The 15,384-nt window shown below is 33.5% G+C and overlaps 1 protein-coding gene across 1 annotated transcript in view; it reads left to right on the top strand.

The window, feature by feature from the left end:
• LOC132759835 (uncharacterized) overlaps positions 1–15,384 on the top strand; it is an 80,737-nt gene that overhangs the window by 26,026 nt on the left and 39,327 nt on the right. The window contains exons 5-6 of the mRNA XM_060751695.1: positions 9,550–10,255; positions 13,505–13,624. Of these exons, the coding sequence (XP_060607678.1) occupies positions 9,550–10,255; positions 13,505–13,624 (826 nt within the window). The remainder of the gene's footprint in view (positions 1–9,549; positions 10,256–13,504; positions 13,625–15,384) is intronic.

The raw sequence follows: 15,384 nt of genomic DNA, 5'->3' as shown, positions 1-15,384 counted from the left end.
AGTAACCATAATAATATTCAAGTTTCCGGAATTTATAGCTGCACAGTTCAAGTTGACGTCGAAAAAAAAAAACTGAGCATAATGTCTTTTTAATATGTTTCTATTTTTATCAGCTGTTATTTTTTTAGATGCACGACTGTATAATGAGTGATACACATTTTCATTTCCTTTTTTTTCTTTGAGAGAGAGGAAGTTTCATTCAAAATAGTGGACAGCGATATATAATTTGCGGATATAATGTGGTCCATATTCAGCGACCAAAAACTAGCCAAATGAATGCCGTTTGAGATTTTAATTTCAGATTATTGATTGTGAAAATGATGTACATTAATTCTCCCATTTATACCTCATTCAGGGTTCACCATCTTCGCCACCATAATTCATGCTTCGGTGGTCATGGATAATTCATTGAGTTGAAATATCTGGCAATAAAATTGAGCAAAAATATTTTAACCCCGATGTTTGATATTATAGTTTTGCCATGCTTCATCAAGACATTTGGGTTCCTAGACCTATTCAAACTGATTTGTTATGGGGGATCATGTTTTATATACGTTAAATGAACCATTTTAATGAAGATAATTTGTTTTACGATTCTGTATGGTAATATAGTAACGGTGTGTTAACACCTTAATAATGAAGAGAAGTACCTGATTCAATATTATGTATGTGACTTTCAATTAAAGCGGCACGCCTCCAGATTCAGGCTAATTCTCATGAAACATTTGAAAATGTATTTGAATGTATAATATTATGAAATAACCAAAAGGAAGCAATTAACGTATTATCAATGGCATTTACAACGCACGTAAATTACCAAAAAGTGGTCAAAATATGCATAAATAGCCCTTACTGCGTCAGTAACGCAGTAGAAATATAGTTGTTAATAATGAAAAATCAGTCGCTAACCGCACAGAACATGTAAAATATTACTTGAATCTTGAATCATTTTGCTTTTTCTAAATTTATAATACAGATTTCTCAAGTTTGATTTTATTGAGATTATTTTGACTCATCTGGAGGCATGCAGCTTTAAGAATATAGACATATTATAGTCTTAATTTAGTACTGGGCTCAATTTATGGGGTGCAAACGCTAGATTTTAAGTCGCACCAACACATTATAGGTCACGATGTGACAACTTTCACGAGAATGTCTAAATAATTTGAAACTTTATATTTCAACTACAAACAAAAAAAATCAAACTATTCAGTAATATTGTATTTGCTGTTAGTAATTATTCATTGACAAATAGAGTCTTCAGGGAGCTTAAATAGAAGCTCTAGATCAATATTTAACCTGCATATGTTTACCAATGAAGTATTTAAAATGTAACTCAATATCTTACAGATTTTTTTTTTCGATAGAAGACTTCTTAATCTTTAATAAATTTGATGACCTCTTAAAAAATAAGTTAAAAACTTTACAAGTGTTTAGATTGATGTATATTATATAGTGAAGTGTCCTGTTCTATCTTGAACTTGATTTGTTTATACGAATCTTACTCACCCATTTTCCTAGCTGACAGAATGTCGGTGGTTTCAATCGGGTGTCTGTTCGTGCCTGAAATAATGCATGGATGGGTTGGAAAGCTAAAACGTCGCCGTATGACCTTTATTGTGTTGGTGTGACGTAAAACCCAAACAAACAAAGTTGCCTCATTCCCAAGGTTACGAAACGTTGGTGTTTCTACTCAGGTGCCTGTTGGTGCCTGAAATAATGCACTGAAAGGCACCTAAAGTCTTCCTCAGTAAAGCTGGAAATTGTTGCTATATGACCTATACTGTGTTGGTGTGACGTAAAACCCAATTAAACATACAAACTTACCCTTTTCCCACACTAAATAGTAAATATCTAAAATGGACTCATCTATCTTTCAATCTTGACTAAACCATTCATCATTTTGAAGGATGTAAATAGCAAAAAGTGCACACTGTGTTCGGACGTCCGATGGCACAAAAGTGCCGTCTGATCTTGCTCCGCACTTCTTGTATGGTTTAGAATCTGTTACTGCCAGCAGGCTAAGAGTTTGGATATTGTACGAACATGTTCAAATAATTTTTGCATAAATTGGTGCACAGATTCAAAACGCATTAATTTTTATTTTTTTTCGCAGCATGTTATTAAAATACAGTTAACATATTCATAATGCACTTTCTTGCTACAGCAATAAATGAAAACATGTTTTCTAAAGGAGAAAAAAACACACTCTAGCTAATTATTACAATAGGTTATAGATGATATAGTTTGGAAAAAAATGATAATGTTAATTTGTAGGCAGATGTAGACGTACCACTATTGAGGGTGATAAAACTGGAAATTTATTCGTAACAACATATAAAAACACCACAAGTTTGAGCATAAAAAAAATAAGCCCCATATTATTAAACATCAGCTTGCTAGAAAGTAATGAGAAAAATAGAATTATCCAGTTTTTATAGCCCTCAGCTCCTGCCGTTCCATGCCATGATTGTTTCATAATTACACAGATATGCTTTCAGTGGAGAGATAGTTGAGGTAATAAATACTTATCTACAGTGCAGGCTTCATGGGGTAATGTGCACTGCGTGAAATCGAGAAATACGAATTAATCTCGTTTAAATGTGTTGTGAAATTTCTCTGTCTGAGATTTATAAAACAATATGCACTCTCTTTGCGCAGTCTGTTCCTTTAGATGTAAAATTGGTTGTTTCCAGTTCATTTTATATCTGATTTTATTGCGGTTCTAGAAGGTTAATTTGAATATAAGCCACGTCACGACTGAACCAACATAGTGCATTTGCGACCAGCATGGATCCAGACCAGCCTGCGCATTTCGCAGTCTGGTCAGGATCCATGCTGTTCGCTATCAGTTTCTTTACTTGTTATAGGGTTTGTAAGCGAACAGCATGGATCCTGATCAGACTGAGCGGATGCGCAGGCTGGTCTGAATCCATGCTGGTCGCAAACGCACTATGTTGGTTTTGTCGTGACGCGGCTCATACATGTTTTCTGTAATCTCCTCAACAACATGTCATAATTGTAAAATTGATTCAAACTGGATGTCTTCTGAAAGCCACCCCAAACTTAGTTTAACCTCTTGAATTTAACGAGAAAAAAAGAAACTGCAAAAAAAAAAAACCTTCCAATAATGGACTTACTTGTTACTTTGAAAAAAGGTTTGCAAAACAGCTCCTTATTTATTTTCTTTTAATATTTCACTCAATAAAAATAACTGAAATTTTTTTCATGAAAGATTTTACACATATTATGTCATGCTTGTTTAGGGTTTTTTTTCCCTTGCTATAGCAGTGGCAGTTTTAGTTGTCTTTTCTGAAAAATCATGCAGTTTTCCCGTAAAGTTGAATTGACATAAATGTTTTCCTTGCAGTATTACTGTCCCCAAATTCAAGAGAATGGCCTCTTAAAAAGCCATGTCATCTGTGGCAAAAATATCTGAAATTTATATAGATTTAATGTATATTAAAAAAATTTTTTGTAATTTTAACTTGGAATTTGATTGATAGAAATCTTTGGATGCATGGTGTCTCTGTCAGTGTGTAAATTGTAATTTTACCAGTCTAAATATTGTTGGCTTCTGTATTTGTAGAATGTTAATCTTTACCAAAATTGATGATATTAACAATTACATTAGTAATAGGGCCAGGTTGAAAAATGATTAAAAAAAACAAAACATTACTGATTAGACAGTGACAATTGCAAACAAAGTCATAGGTTTTTTTTTAGAGATTCTAATACAGTCATGTTTTTAATTTTTTTAACCTTAAAAGGCAAAGACAACTATTTTTTATTAAATTTTTATTATTTAGCTGAAAAAATTTTTACAAAGGTTTTGAATGGTCGGTTACTCGAAAAAAAATTTTTCTAAATTGCCTTAATTCTATGTTCTAGACTAAAAAAAAATCCGAAACAGTAATGTACCGCAAGATGTTGTGAGTAATTTTCAATCTATATGCATATATATATAATTATAACAGTTACTTGTATATGAACTCAATAGGAACACTTTTGTTGTTTTCTTCAATGGACAAATATTAAAGTATTGTGCTTCAAAATTAACTCTTTAATTGTGCATGACAGTGATCATTAAAAAAAAGTTATTTAAAGTGGTTGAAAATTGAAGGAAATGTTATTTTGATTATTAATAAACAGCAATATTGCTTATAACCACATCTTACTCATTATCATGTGAAGTCCTTATAATATTTTTTAATTTTAAGACATTTTAAAGACCCTTAAACAACCCTTAAATTTTGCTTTAGAAAATATATATGAACTATGAAAAAAAAATGAAAAAAAACAATTACAACAAAAGATTTATTAATAAAGTTAATGTCAGGTGTAGGTAGGGGAAGGTAAGGTACATCACATCATTTATCACTGTCAGGTAGGATTGAAAGTGCATGTTAAATTTGTTTTTTTGTTTTTTTTCTTTGCAAAAGAGACATGCCTGCGTATCTGCATTATGAAGCATACAAATTTTTTTTGTACATTCTCCTTTTTTGTGTTTTCCTCAATGCACTAAGAATTTATTTTAACTAACTGGCCTGTATGAGATAATTCTCTTTGATGTTCCTCTCGAAAAAATTTTGTTGTTGTTTTTAGGTGCATCAGCTTTGTTGTATACCGACTATAAAGTTTTAAATGATATAAATATTTGCAAGACGTTCAGACAAGTGTAAATTGTCAAGTTTAAGATAGGAAATTAATTAAATGTTAGGATTCAGGACCTTCATGTGCCTGTTTGTGCATGAAATAATACATGGAAAGACACCCGAGGTCTTCCTCCACCAGTAAAGCTGGAAAGTCGCTATATGACCATAACTGCATTAACTGCAATGTAAACAACCAAACTTCTGTAACCCGACACCCCCCCCACACACACACACACACCACCACGGAAAAAAAGCATGCTAACAGCAAAGAGCATTTGATTTAGCCAGTGCAGACCTGAAGACCAGCCACAACACACACACCCCCCCCCCCCTCCCCGCACCACCACTTCTTCCATTGCAATAGTTTTGTCTCATCACCAAATAGGAGAGGTGGGGCGGCGAGGAATGCCCAACTTGTAATTAAGTAGGGGCATTCAGCAGGGATTTCCTTATCTTACTGCTCATTAAGGGTTTGGCCTGTACACCAAAGTCAATATTTCTGTTATTTCCTTGTGTGGGGTTGGATGAGGGTTACTTTCGACTGTTGCATCACTGTTGACTGCTCAATCACCCAGTTCATGTTTGAGTGATAATATTTGAATGGCTGAACTGACTAATAAGCTGTTTGAAATCAGTCTCCTGTTTAAAATTAGGGTCATCCTTATTCACTGATGAAGTTTCTTCAACATTGCCATTACTCAAACATATATTAAGGCATCTTATATGATCCATTTTGCTGTCTTGAAAAAATAAAAATCTTAAGAAAAGCCTGGTTTAAAATTAGCATGTGTAATTGTATTCATACATGCGTATAAATATATGTCAATATTTTGCTGGCAGATGTATATTTTGCTCGTTTTCTTTCACGTCAACAGAATACATGTAATGCTTTTGTATCTATTTATGATTGAATGTTTTTTTGATGTTTTACTGTTTTAAAAATTGATTACTGGGAATATGTTGTTTTGATATCATGAACGTCAATCTGGAAGAATTACCTACTGTCGATACAATATTGGACAACAGCTTGGAGTTAATCTTCAGAAAATCAAATTAAGTTGAGTAAAGGCAGTTTTTATTCACGCAATGTTTTTTAAAAGTTAGATCACTGTCCGCATTAGTGGGAAATCAGCTTAAGGAAATGACGTTAATTGTCTTGTAATTTTGATGTTTTTTTTTAAAAAAAACCTAGCAAAATAAATATTAAAAGTGACATTCAGTATTTAGTGGACTGATCAAACCAGTTACACCTGTGTGTAAATGCTGACCTTGATAAGAGGGTGCTTGGATCAAGGTCATTAATGCTAAATATAGATTTTTATGTCAATCAGGCAATGAGATAACTCTTTCATAAATTCTACGAAACGGGCAATGAGATAACTCTTTCATAAATTCTACAAAACAGGCAATGAGATAACTCTTCAATAAATTCTACAAAACAGGCAATGAGATAACTCTTTCATAAATTCTACAAAACAGGCAATGAGATAACTCTTCAATAAATTCTACAAAACAGGCAATGAGATAACTCTTCCATAAATTCTACAAAACAGGCAATGAGATAACTCTTCCATAAATTCTACAAAACAGGCAATGAGATAACTCTTCCATAAATTCTACAAAACAGGCAATGAGATAACTCTTCAATAAATTCTACAAAACAGGCAATGAGATAACTCTTCCATAAATTCTACAAAACAGGCAATGAGATAACTCTTCCATAAATTCTACAAAACAGGCATTACTTGCAAGACAACTCTTTCTGTCAGCAAACTTAGATAGATAGATTGATAGATTTATTTCAATATACAATAGAATAACATGGCACATCATAAAACATAAAAAGAAATAGATGCAAGATGTATGAATTAATAAATAGCAATGCCTAACAATATTATAAATCGAAGATAACACACACAAAAAAAGTTAAAAACAAATTTTTATTTCCATTGAGATTATTGAAATATAGCATTGTGTGACATAGGAAGATATAGAGTATCACAAATTTAGATATATCACATATTCTTAAAAATTGAAAGACTTTTCAAAATTGAGCATGTACTTGGGTATATGAAGAAAGTTAAATTATTGATTTATTTTTTTGGGGGGGGGGGGGCATTTCTTTTTTTCAAAAAAAAATTGAAAATTAATCATATCATTTTTATCTCTGTTGAATTTCCTCAATGAATAGTACGAGTATAAGTTTTATTTTTGTACAAGGAATTTTTAATTACAATGTAATAAAATCTGTGGTTGTGAAAGGAGTGTAAAATTAATGTAATTGTCATATACTCGACAGAAGATTTTGGAATGGTAACTAAAAAAATGTCATTCAAAATTTTTGTAGCAATAATCTTTAAGTTTTCATTGTTTCTCCAAGTATTGTAATGTAATGTCACGTGATAAGAATAATGGGCAGCTTGGTCATGACTCGAACCCAGGACTCTGGAAATAACATGTCGCAGCTCAAACCACTGATCTACATAGGGTGTGACTTACATGTTTTTTTCTACTGTTGAACAAAAGTTAATTCTATACCTTGATAATAATTATCCTATCTTTGTAAATCTATATACCTGCCTTATTCCAATGCAACGGATCCATGCAAATATCGTGGATTTCTCAGCTCATGCATTTTTTTTACCAGACTACTTTGTAGTGTGTGAATAGTTTGGAAATAATTGATGTAATCGTCGTAATAGACCATTTTATGAGATTTTTCATATAAATTCTATAAGATTTGCCAGCTCGTGCGAAAAATAGTGCAAGTCATTGCAATGAAACCTAAAATGTCAATCCTAATAACGATTCAGATATTTCAAAATTGTGTCAGACTGTTTTGAGTTTGAAAACGTTGTTTTGAGTATGAATACGTAACATGGGGATGGAATACAAAAATTATGTTACCCATGAGGATTTATTATATAAAGTAGTCCCTACTATACAGTAAAGTAGTTCCGGATATAATGTATTGATCCTTAATTTTGTTTTGTGTGAGTGAAAACATCTCTTAGAGAATCAAGTTCTGTGAGAGATATATTGGGTCATCAGCCTGTAAGACAGATAATGGGTTAACTATTATCAAATTGTACTATAGTATGTTATTGTAGAGTAGATCTGAGATTGCCTGATGATTTGAAAATATGATTTTTCTTCCGCTTTTGTCCTGACTAAATTTTGTGTGAGGACTTTTTTGTGTGTGTGCAAACTCAAATTTAATACTGTCAAACATACATTATTGTTGAGTTTGAGTTACTGAATGGAGCTGTTTACATAATAATATGGTCTCAGGGGTCAAACTGCATAAATGGAATGACCATGCTGACCTTACTCCATTTACACAATCATATAACATGGGCTAGTAACTTTACAAGCCCCAAGCTGTAATCACTTACATTACTCCTTGTTCTGTATTCCTCCCCCCCCCCCCCAAAAAAAAAAAAAAACAAAAAAAACAACAACACAAAAACAAAAGACCTAGCTTCTATAATTATGAGTGAATAGTTAAGATTCTTAAGAATAAGATAAAAGAAGTAACTGAAAGCCATACAAAATTATCAGTCTTGAGTTTTTAGCTCGACTTTTCTATGAAAAGGGGAGCTATCCTACTCGCCCCGGCGTCGGCGTTAGCGTTAGCGTTGGCGTCACACCTTGGTTAAGTTTTTCGTACCACCCCACTTTATTTCAGAAGTATTACAAGTATGGCTTTGAAACTTACCATACTTGTTCACCATCATAACCTCCATCTACAGACAAGAGTACATAACTCTGTCAAGGTTTTTGACAGAATTATGGCCCTTTTTTGACTTAGAAAGTGTATTGAGCTTGGTTAAGTTTTTTGTACCACCTCACTTTATTTCAAAACCATTGGAGGTATTGCTTTGAAACTGACCATACTTGTTTACCATCACGACCTTCATCAACAGACAAGAGGACATAACTCTGTCAAGGTTTTTGACAGAATTATGCCCCTTTTTGACTTAGAAAATACATTGAATATGGGTAAAATCCACTTATTGCCTTAACCCTTTGAGATATTGCTTTGAAACTTTTAATGCTATTTCACATCATTTACCCCCATCTGTACGCAAGAGAAGGTAACTCTGTCAAGGATTTGTTTTAAAAATTAAGGCCTTTTATCGACTTAGAATCTTGGTTAAGTTTTTTGTACCACCTCACTTTATTTCAAAACCATTGGAGGTATTGCTTTGAAACTGACCATACTTGTTTACCATCACGACCTTCATCAACAGACAAGAGGACATAACTCTGTCAAGGTTTTTGACAGAATTATGCCCCTTTTTGACTTAGAAAATACATTGAATATGGGTAAAATCCACTTATTGCCTTAACCCTTTGAGATATTGCTTTGAAACTTTTAATGCTATTTCACATCATTAACCCCATCTGTACGCAAGAGAAGGTAACTCTGTCAAGGATTTGTTTTAAAAATTAAGGCCTTTTATCGACTTAGAATCTTGGTTAAGTTTTTAGTACCAGTCCACTTTTTGACTGAACTGTTTGAGATATTAATTTGAAAGTTGGAATACTTGTTTACAATCATGATTCCCAAACATGTCCAGGAGAAGGTAATTCTGTCAAAGATTTTATTTGAATTATGGCCCTTAACTGTCGATGTTTTGTATTATAGGCAAGCACTAAAAAAGTCGAGCGCGCTGTCTTACGGACAGCTCTTGTTCATAATGGAATGGAAATTGAGAAATTGCTGACTTTTTTTTTGGAGGGTCTATGATTGGTTGTTATTTAAAGATTTCTGAAAGATTTTCTTTAGTTACTTAAGTATACAGAATTACAGATGTCTTTTTATACTGAGCATATAGAATAGAGATTTCACTGTACATTTATTTATATGATTTTTATTGTCTTTTTTAAGGTGAAAGTCAGCATCCAAAGGACCATTTCAACATGGGAAAAGATGGTTCAGAAGATATGGCATCATTTGCATCTGTGGCGATGTCAGGCCAGTCTCTGACAGCTTTCTCGCCATCGAGAGAATCGTTACCGTCTTTGCCGGACCTATCGAATGTAGCCAATCTTGAGGCTCTCCTTGAGACCAATCCATCTTGTTCTGTACAGAATACAAGACATGTTCTGCCCGAGGGTACGGAGAATGAGTATAGTGGCACAAATACTGTGTCTGAATGGATTTCACAAGAACTTGGGGGCGTCAGCCAATCACAGTTGGAGACTGTATCATGTGACATACAGTCTCCCAAATCATGTGACAGGTGCTCTATAAATCAGTCATGTGATCAAGAGGACTCTAGTGGTATAGAAAGTACAACAACGACTGGGACTCAATTGTCCGGAAAACTTTTAAACCGAAATGTGCGCCAACTGAAAAGGAAATACCGCAAAAGAGCGAAGTCGCCACTTTTAAAGAAGCCAAGAAATGAGACTTCTGAGACAAATGTAGTGAGTCAAGACGATTTAAGTGGTGAGGAGTCTCAGGATTGGTCCGTCAGGTCGGTGTGTTCAGAATCAGAGCCTCTGCCGATTATTTATCAAGACAAACGTAAACTTGACAGCGAGGAAGAGTTTGAGACAACAGACTTGAAAAGAGGCAAAGTCCAAAAACGGTTAGTAAAATAATTTGTTGGTCAGAATTTTGTTTTTGTTTTGATTAATATTCTTATAATCGTCTTGAGCAGGGCTAGATGTTAAGATCACTTGTCAGGTCCAACAACTTGTCAAACTTTCATTTTTAGAACTTTCCATTGTCAAGTTTGGGGATATCAAAATGAAAACTTAAAGTTGGTCAGCCAACAGTGCCTGGTCAGACTGCATGGATGTGCAGGCTGGCCTGGCTCTATACATATAGCAAAAGGCAAAACAGTTTTTGGTTCTTTGAGGTTGTGTTAATTTGTTAAGTTTAGTAATGATAATAGTGTCTTGGGTTTCAATTTATTTTATATTTTAAGATATACTAATTGACCGTTTTAGATTAGTTCTCAATAGACTGTCTTTGACATACAACAATTACTACATTGAAAAAAACTGCCTTGAGAATAATTATAATGACCTTTTTTTGTAAAGGTTATCTTTATTCTATCGTTTTTTTTTTTGTATGATGAAATGTTTCAATTGCGTAATTTAGTTCACAAGACAATTCTGGCTTTATCAAGCGGAAATGGGTTTAATTATGTACAGGTATTTGTTTCCAATTCTGTGACGTAGATTTTAGTCAGTGATTAAGTATATATAGACACAACACAACATTTTTTTACCTTCTGTGATATGTCCTATCAGAATGACTGTTATATATATATGTACAATTTCTTTCTATTTATATGGGGGGAAAAAATGAAATGAATAGTATTTTTTTTGTTTTCAATAGTATTTTTTGTCGACTACATACCACTTGCCCATCATTGCTGTGGGTTGGAATCCCACCAGGGACTTTGGATTCATTCATGTGGGGAAGGTGTCCAGTTAGCTTACAGAACATAGATGGTTCTACTCTGGTGCATGTTTGTGCTTGAAATAACGCACTGTGGGGTATCTTAGGTGTTCCTCCACCAGTATAAAAGATAGAAAATCGCCAAATGACCTTAACTGTGTTAGTGTGACATAAAACCCAACACAATAAAAGAAAAAAGAAAAAAAAAGATGGGCTATGCTGGCATGACAGAAAATTTGGATTAATCACCGTCTTATATTTGGTTTTATTATGTAATTAGGATGCAAGCATTTCTTTATATTTCATATCATTAATGTTAACTTTGACAACTTTTAACTGGTTAACCTGTGTTATGGGCTTTTAATACTCGCTATTAAATTTTTGGGAGGATATAAGTCACTGCATTTTCTTGCGAGGTTCTTGCGAGGTTCTGATCAGTTCACTTGCCCTTTCCAACAGGTTACTTAGCTCTTTTATATTTAGTGGGTTTGAAACCTTGGATTTCAAAACGGTCATCATACTTATGTAATTATAACTTAAAAGTAAAGAGTGTCAGACTAAAGTAACTCAAACAAGATAATTTTTTTTGGACCTTGAGATATATATAGGTCGTAAAACACACAATATTTTAATCCATTAACTAATTGAGGCACTCTGCTTACCAAATTAGAAAAGCGGTCAATCACTTGAAATGCTTAATATGTCAGAGGGTACACTTTTGGTATTTGATTTGTAAATATTGAGTCAGAAATACAGATTTTAGTGTTTGAAGTAAAATTCACTGATTTGTTAAAAAATTTGAACAATATTGCATAAAATCTGAAGTACGAAATTTAGACATTAAGTTGTCTAGACATGTAACTGCATTACGTTTTATCAACCTGTCAATAAAATGCTTATTATATACAAATGTTGTGATTGCAGACATCACAGACTTAAAATCATTTACCCGTCATTGTTGCTGGGTTTGACTTTTGATTTATAATGTAAGGAAGCTATCCAGCTAGCGTACGGAAGGTCAGTGGTTCTACAAATGGAATAACCTGAAGTCTTCTTACACCAGTAAAGCAAGAAAGTTGCGATTATGATGCCATTTGTGGCAAAAAAATTATTGTATGAATTGTACCATTACTTTTGATAATGAGGGCATTATAAACACATCCAGTTCTACATGGGAGCCCAAGCATGAGCTCCTTAAATGTAACTTTGACCTCCCCTAGATTCAACGCTTGAAATGTCAATTTTGACAAATAAAGGCTATTAAAGGGAGATAAGATTTAGAATTGATATGAAATTAAAATATGCTAAACCAAGGTGCAGTCAGACTGGGCTCTATACTGGTGGCTTACCAACTTTTAATTTTCATCTTACCACCCCTTAAATTGATAATGGACACTTCTAAATCGGGAAGCCGGACAAGTCCATTTAAGAATTTCCACAGGTTAAGGAATTATGTTAAGGGGGAAAAAAATGCTGAATTACAGTTGCAGTAAAACTATATGAACTTCAATAAAAATTTTAAATCATGAACAATTTTCGGTCTCAGGCCAGTTGTGCCGACTTTTTTGTTTTTTATCCGGGCCGTAAGGTATTTATGATTTAATCGTTATATTACTAACAAAATTTTTAATGAAAGTGGTATTTAAAATCAAAATCAGTGTTTGTCCAAAATAAGAAGCCTTTTTTGTGGGTTGGAAAGTTTGATATTTTTGTATGTTTAACAATGTTCATAAAAAAAAGATTGTTTTGATTTTTTGCTTTGATAAGTCATGGTTAGTGGGTTCTTCACCTGGTTTAATAAACTTATTTCCTTGTTCCGCATGTTTGATCAAGCATGGAGTATTTCACATAATTTCCCATGAAATGTTAAGGGAAGTAAAGTTGGGTGTATTCATAATGACATGGGTGGATACATATAATGATATGGGTGGATACATAATTGTACTTATGAAAAGTTTTTGTTGTTGTTTTTTATTGCTATATTGCCACAAGTGACAGATCTGATTAGCCAAGTGACATACACAAATTTTTATAAATGCCTTGATATAACATAGAAATAGAGAATATTTATGAAGCATTTATATTATATTGTATGAAATTGATGTTTATGAAGGAAGTTGACACTGACAGGGGCAGGGAGGGGTGATGACAAAAAAGGGCAGAGTGGGAAGCACTGGGTAGGGCAGGAAAGGAGACCACTGGGGGAAGGACAGAGGGCAAAACGGGGGGTGGGGGGGCACTGTTATATCCTATATCCAGGGAGGCTAACAAGGCAAAGATGTGGTACACTTTAAAGTCCAGGGAGGGAAAGGAATAGGAGCAAGGAGGACTGCACTGTCAAGGGCAGGGAAAAAGCAGGGTGGATTAGATAAGGTTAAAGGACATAAGCGATATAAATACATTATTAAATGTTGTTCCTATTTTACAGGCGTGTGTCTGATGATGACCAGGAAAGTGATACAAGTATTGTAAAACGTCGAGAAGGAGTGTTCCAAAAGAAAAAATACCAGAAAGCTGGTCTCTACTCGGACTCCTACAAAGACGAAGAGTAAGTATTGTTGAACTGACACTTAAGACAAAACCATATCATGGCCAAAGCAATACAAAATAAACTTCGAGTATTTCACATGATATGTCTATGTAGCTATGCTTCAGGTCAAAAATTCTACATAGGTGCTGATTTGAACCGGAAATATGCATTAGGATCTTCTTTCAGTAGCATGTTTGCAGTTTAATTCATAAAGAACTTGTTTTAGTTTGATTGTGTAGGAAGGTACCAGCTTAGACACACTTTGGTACTAATGTTTCTTGCACCATAAAAAGCGACATGCCCTGATGGGATTTAAATCCAGGCTGCCAGCTATCCTTAAATTACTAGTCCAATGCATTAACCTGTAACTTGGATACACCACCAGCTAATACTAACTGAGCATTTTATATGATTTATACATGACTGTATATACTGCGTAAATATGGTAAAGAAATAATAATAGATTAGATATAAACTAGGCTAAAGGAAGGAATATTCAAAAATCTTCCGAATATTCAAATATGAAAATTCGATTCGAATATTCGTTTTAAGGTAGCTCGCTACTTTCCGACCGAAATTTGACAACATCTCAGATCTTGATGATTTTTGGTATACATAAATATAGATATGTAGGCTTTACTTCTGCAGCATTATTTTACATATAAACAGCGTTACTATGACGTCAAAGCGCCCTCTATCGGTGGCGGCGAAATTGCGTCTTTTTTATCAATAAACCGGTCTGTTCTTATTAATTTTCATCCGATTTCCTTCGTTTTAATTTTATAATGTTCAGTAAATGTATGTCTTTGAAATAATGTCTTTCTTAAACATTTGCTTAATACTCTGCGATTCTACGTCATTTTTCTCTACATTCTGACGTCCATTTATGATACAAATATCGCGCGATATCGCAATAAAGATTGTAAAATAACAAAAAATCAACACGGTGAATTTTGCTATAATTTTTTTAACATGTAGTGAAGTCATGAAAGAAAATATTTATGCAATAAAAATATAGGGTCAACGCGTAAGATATTTTGCTATTACTATTTGAATATAAAATAAAGGATGAGTAAAACGTAATGATTTTGGCGACGTCAAATATTTTTCTCAAGGAAATTGTCACGACTTTTCCGATGAATAGTATACTGACTGGAATTAAAATGTGTGAAAACCATCAACAACAATTGTATTTAGACATATTCCGTAAAATGTTCTTTTAAAAGTCCTGTCAGATGCCTGCATTTCGATGAACAACTTCAATTATATACATGTACAACAAATCAGGGTATGACTGTCTGCAAAAGTTTGTATCAATCTCTAAAAAACTGAAACGAATGGTTATAAATACCTCGAGGACTGAGGACTGAAAGACAATTCAGAATATTAAAAGATATAATTAAAAGGCCACCTAAGTGGAAATAATACAAACATAAATTTTGCAAAGAATGTCAGAAAAAAAGAAGGAAAAGGCTGGTGCAGTCGCAGTGTCATCTCGGTACTACATAAACTTCCATGTTATCATACGTATGTAACATTTTCGAATTGTATATATCAGTTAGTAGGAAATGAATCAAATTTACGTTTTAAAAATGTATGATCAACTCGAAGTAACAACGATTTGTACGTAAGTCATGATTCACTGGTAGTCTTAATTATATAAATCTAGCAGACATTTATTTTAAAACTTTTCTACTCGTATAAAAATTTATTTGAGCCGCGTCACGACAAAACCAACATAGTGCGTTTGCGACCAGCATGGATCCAGACCAGCCTGC

This window comes from Ruditapes philippinarum, unplaced genomic scaffold (assembly GCF_026571515.1).
Source record: "Ruditapes philippinarum isolate M1 unplaced genomic scaffold, ASM2657151v2 ctg427_1_1_1_1, whole genome shotgun sequence".
Taxonomy (NCBI): Eukaryota; Metazoa; Mollusca; class Bivalvia; order Venerida; family Veneridae; genus Ruditapes; species Ruditapes philippinarum.
Note: the sequence above shows the minus strand (reverse complement) of the source record. Positions and strands in the feature narration are given on the sequence as shown.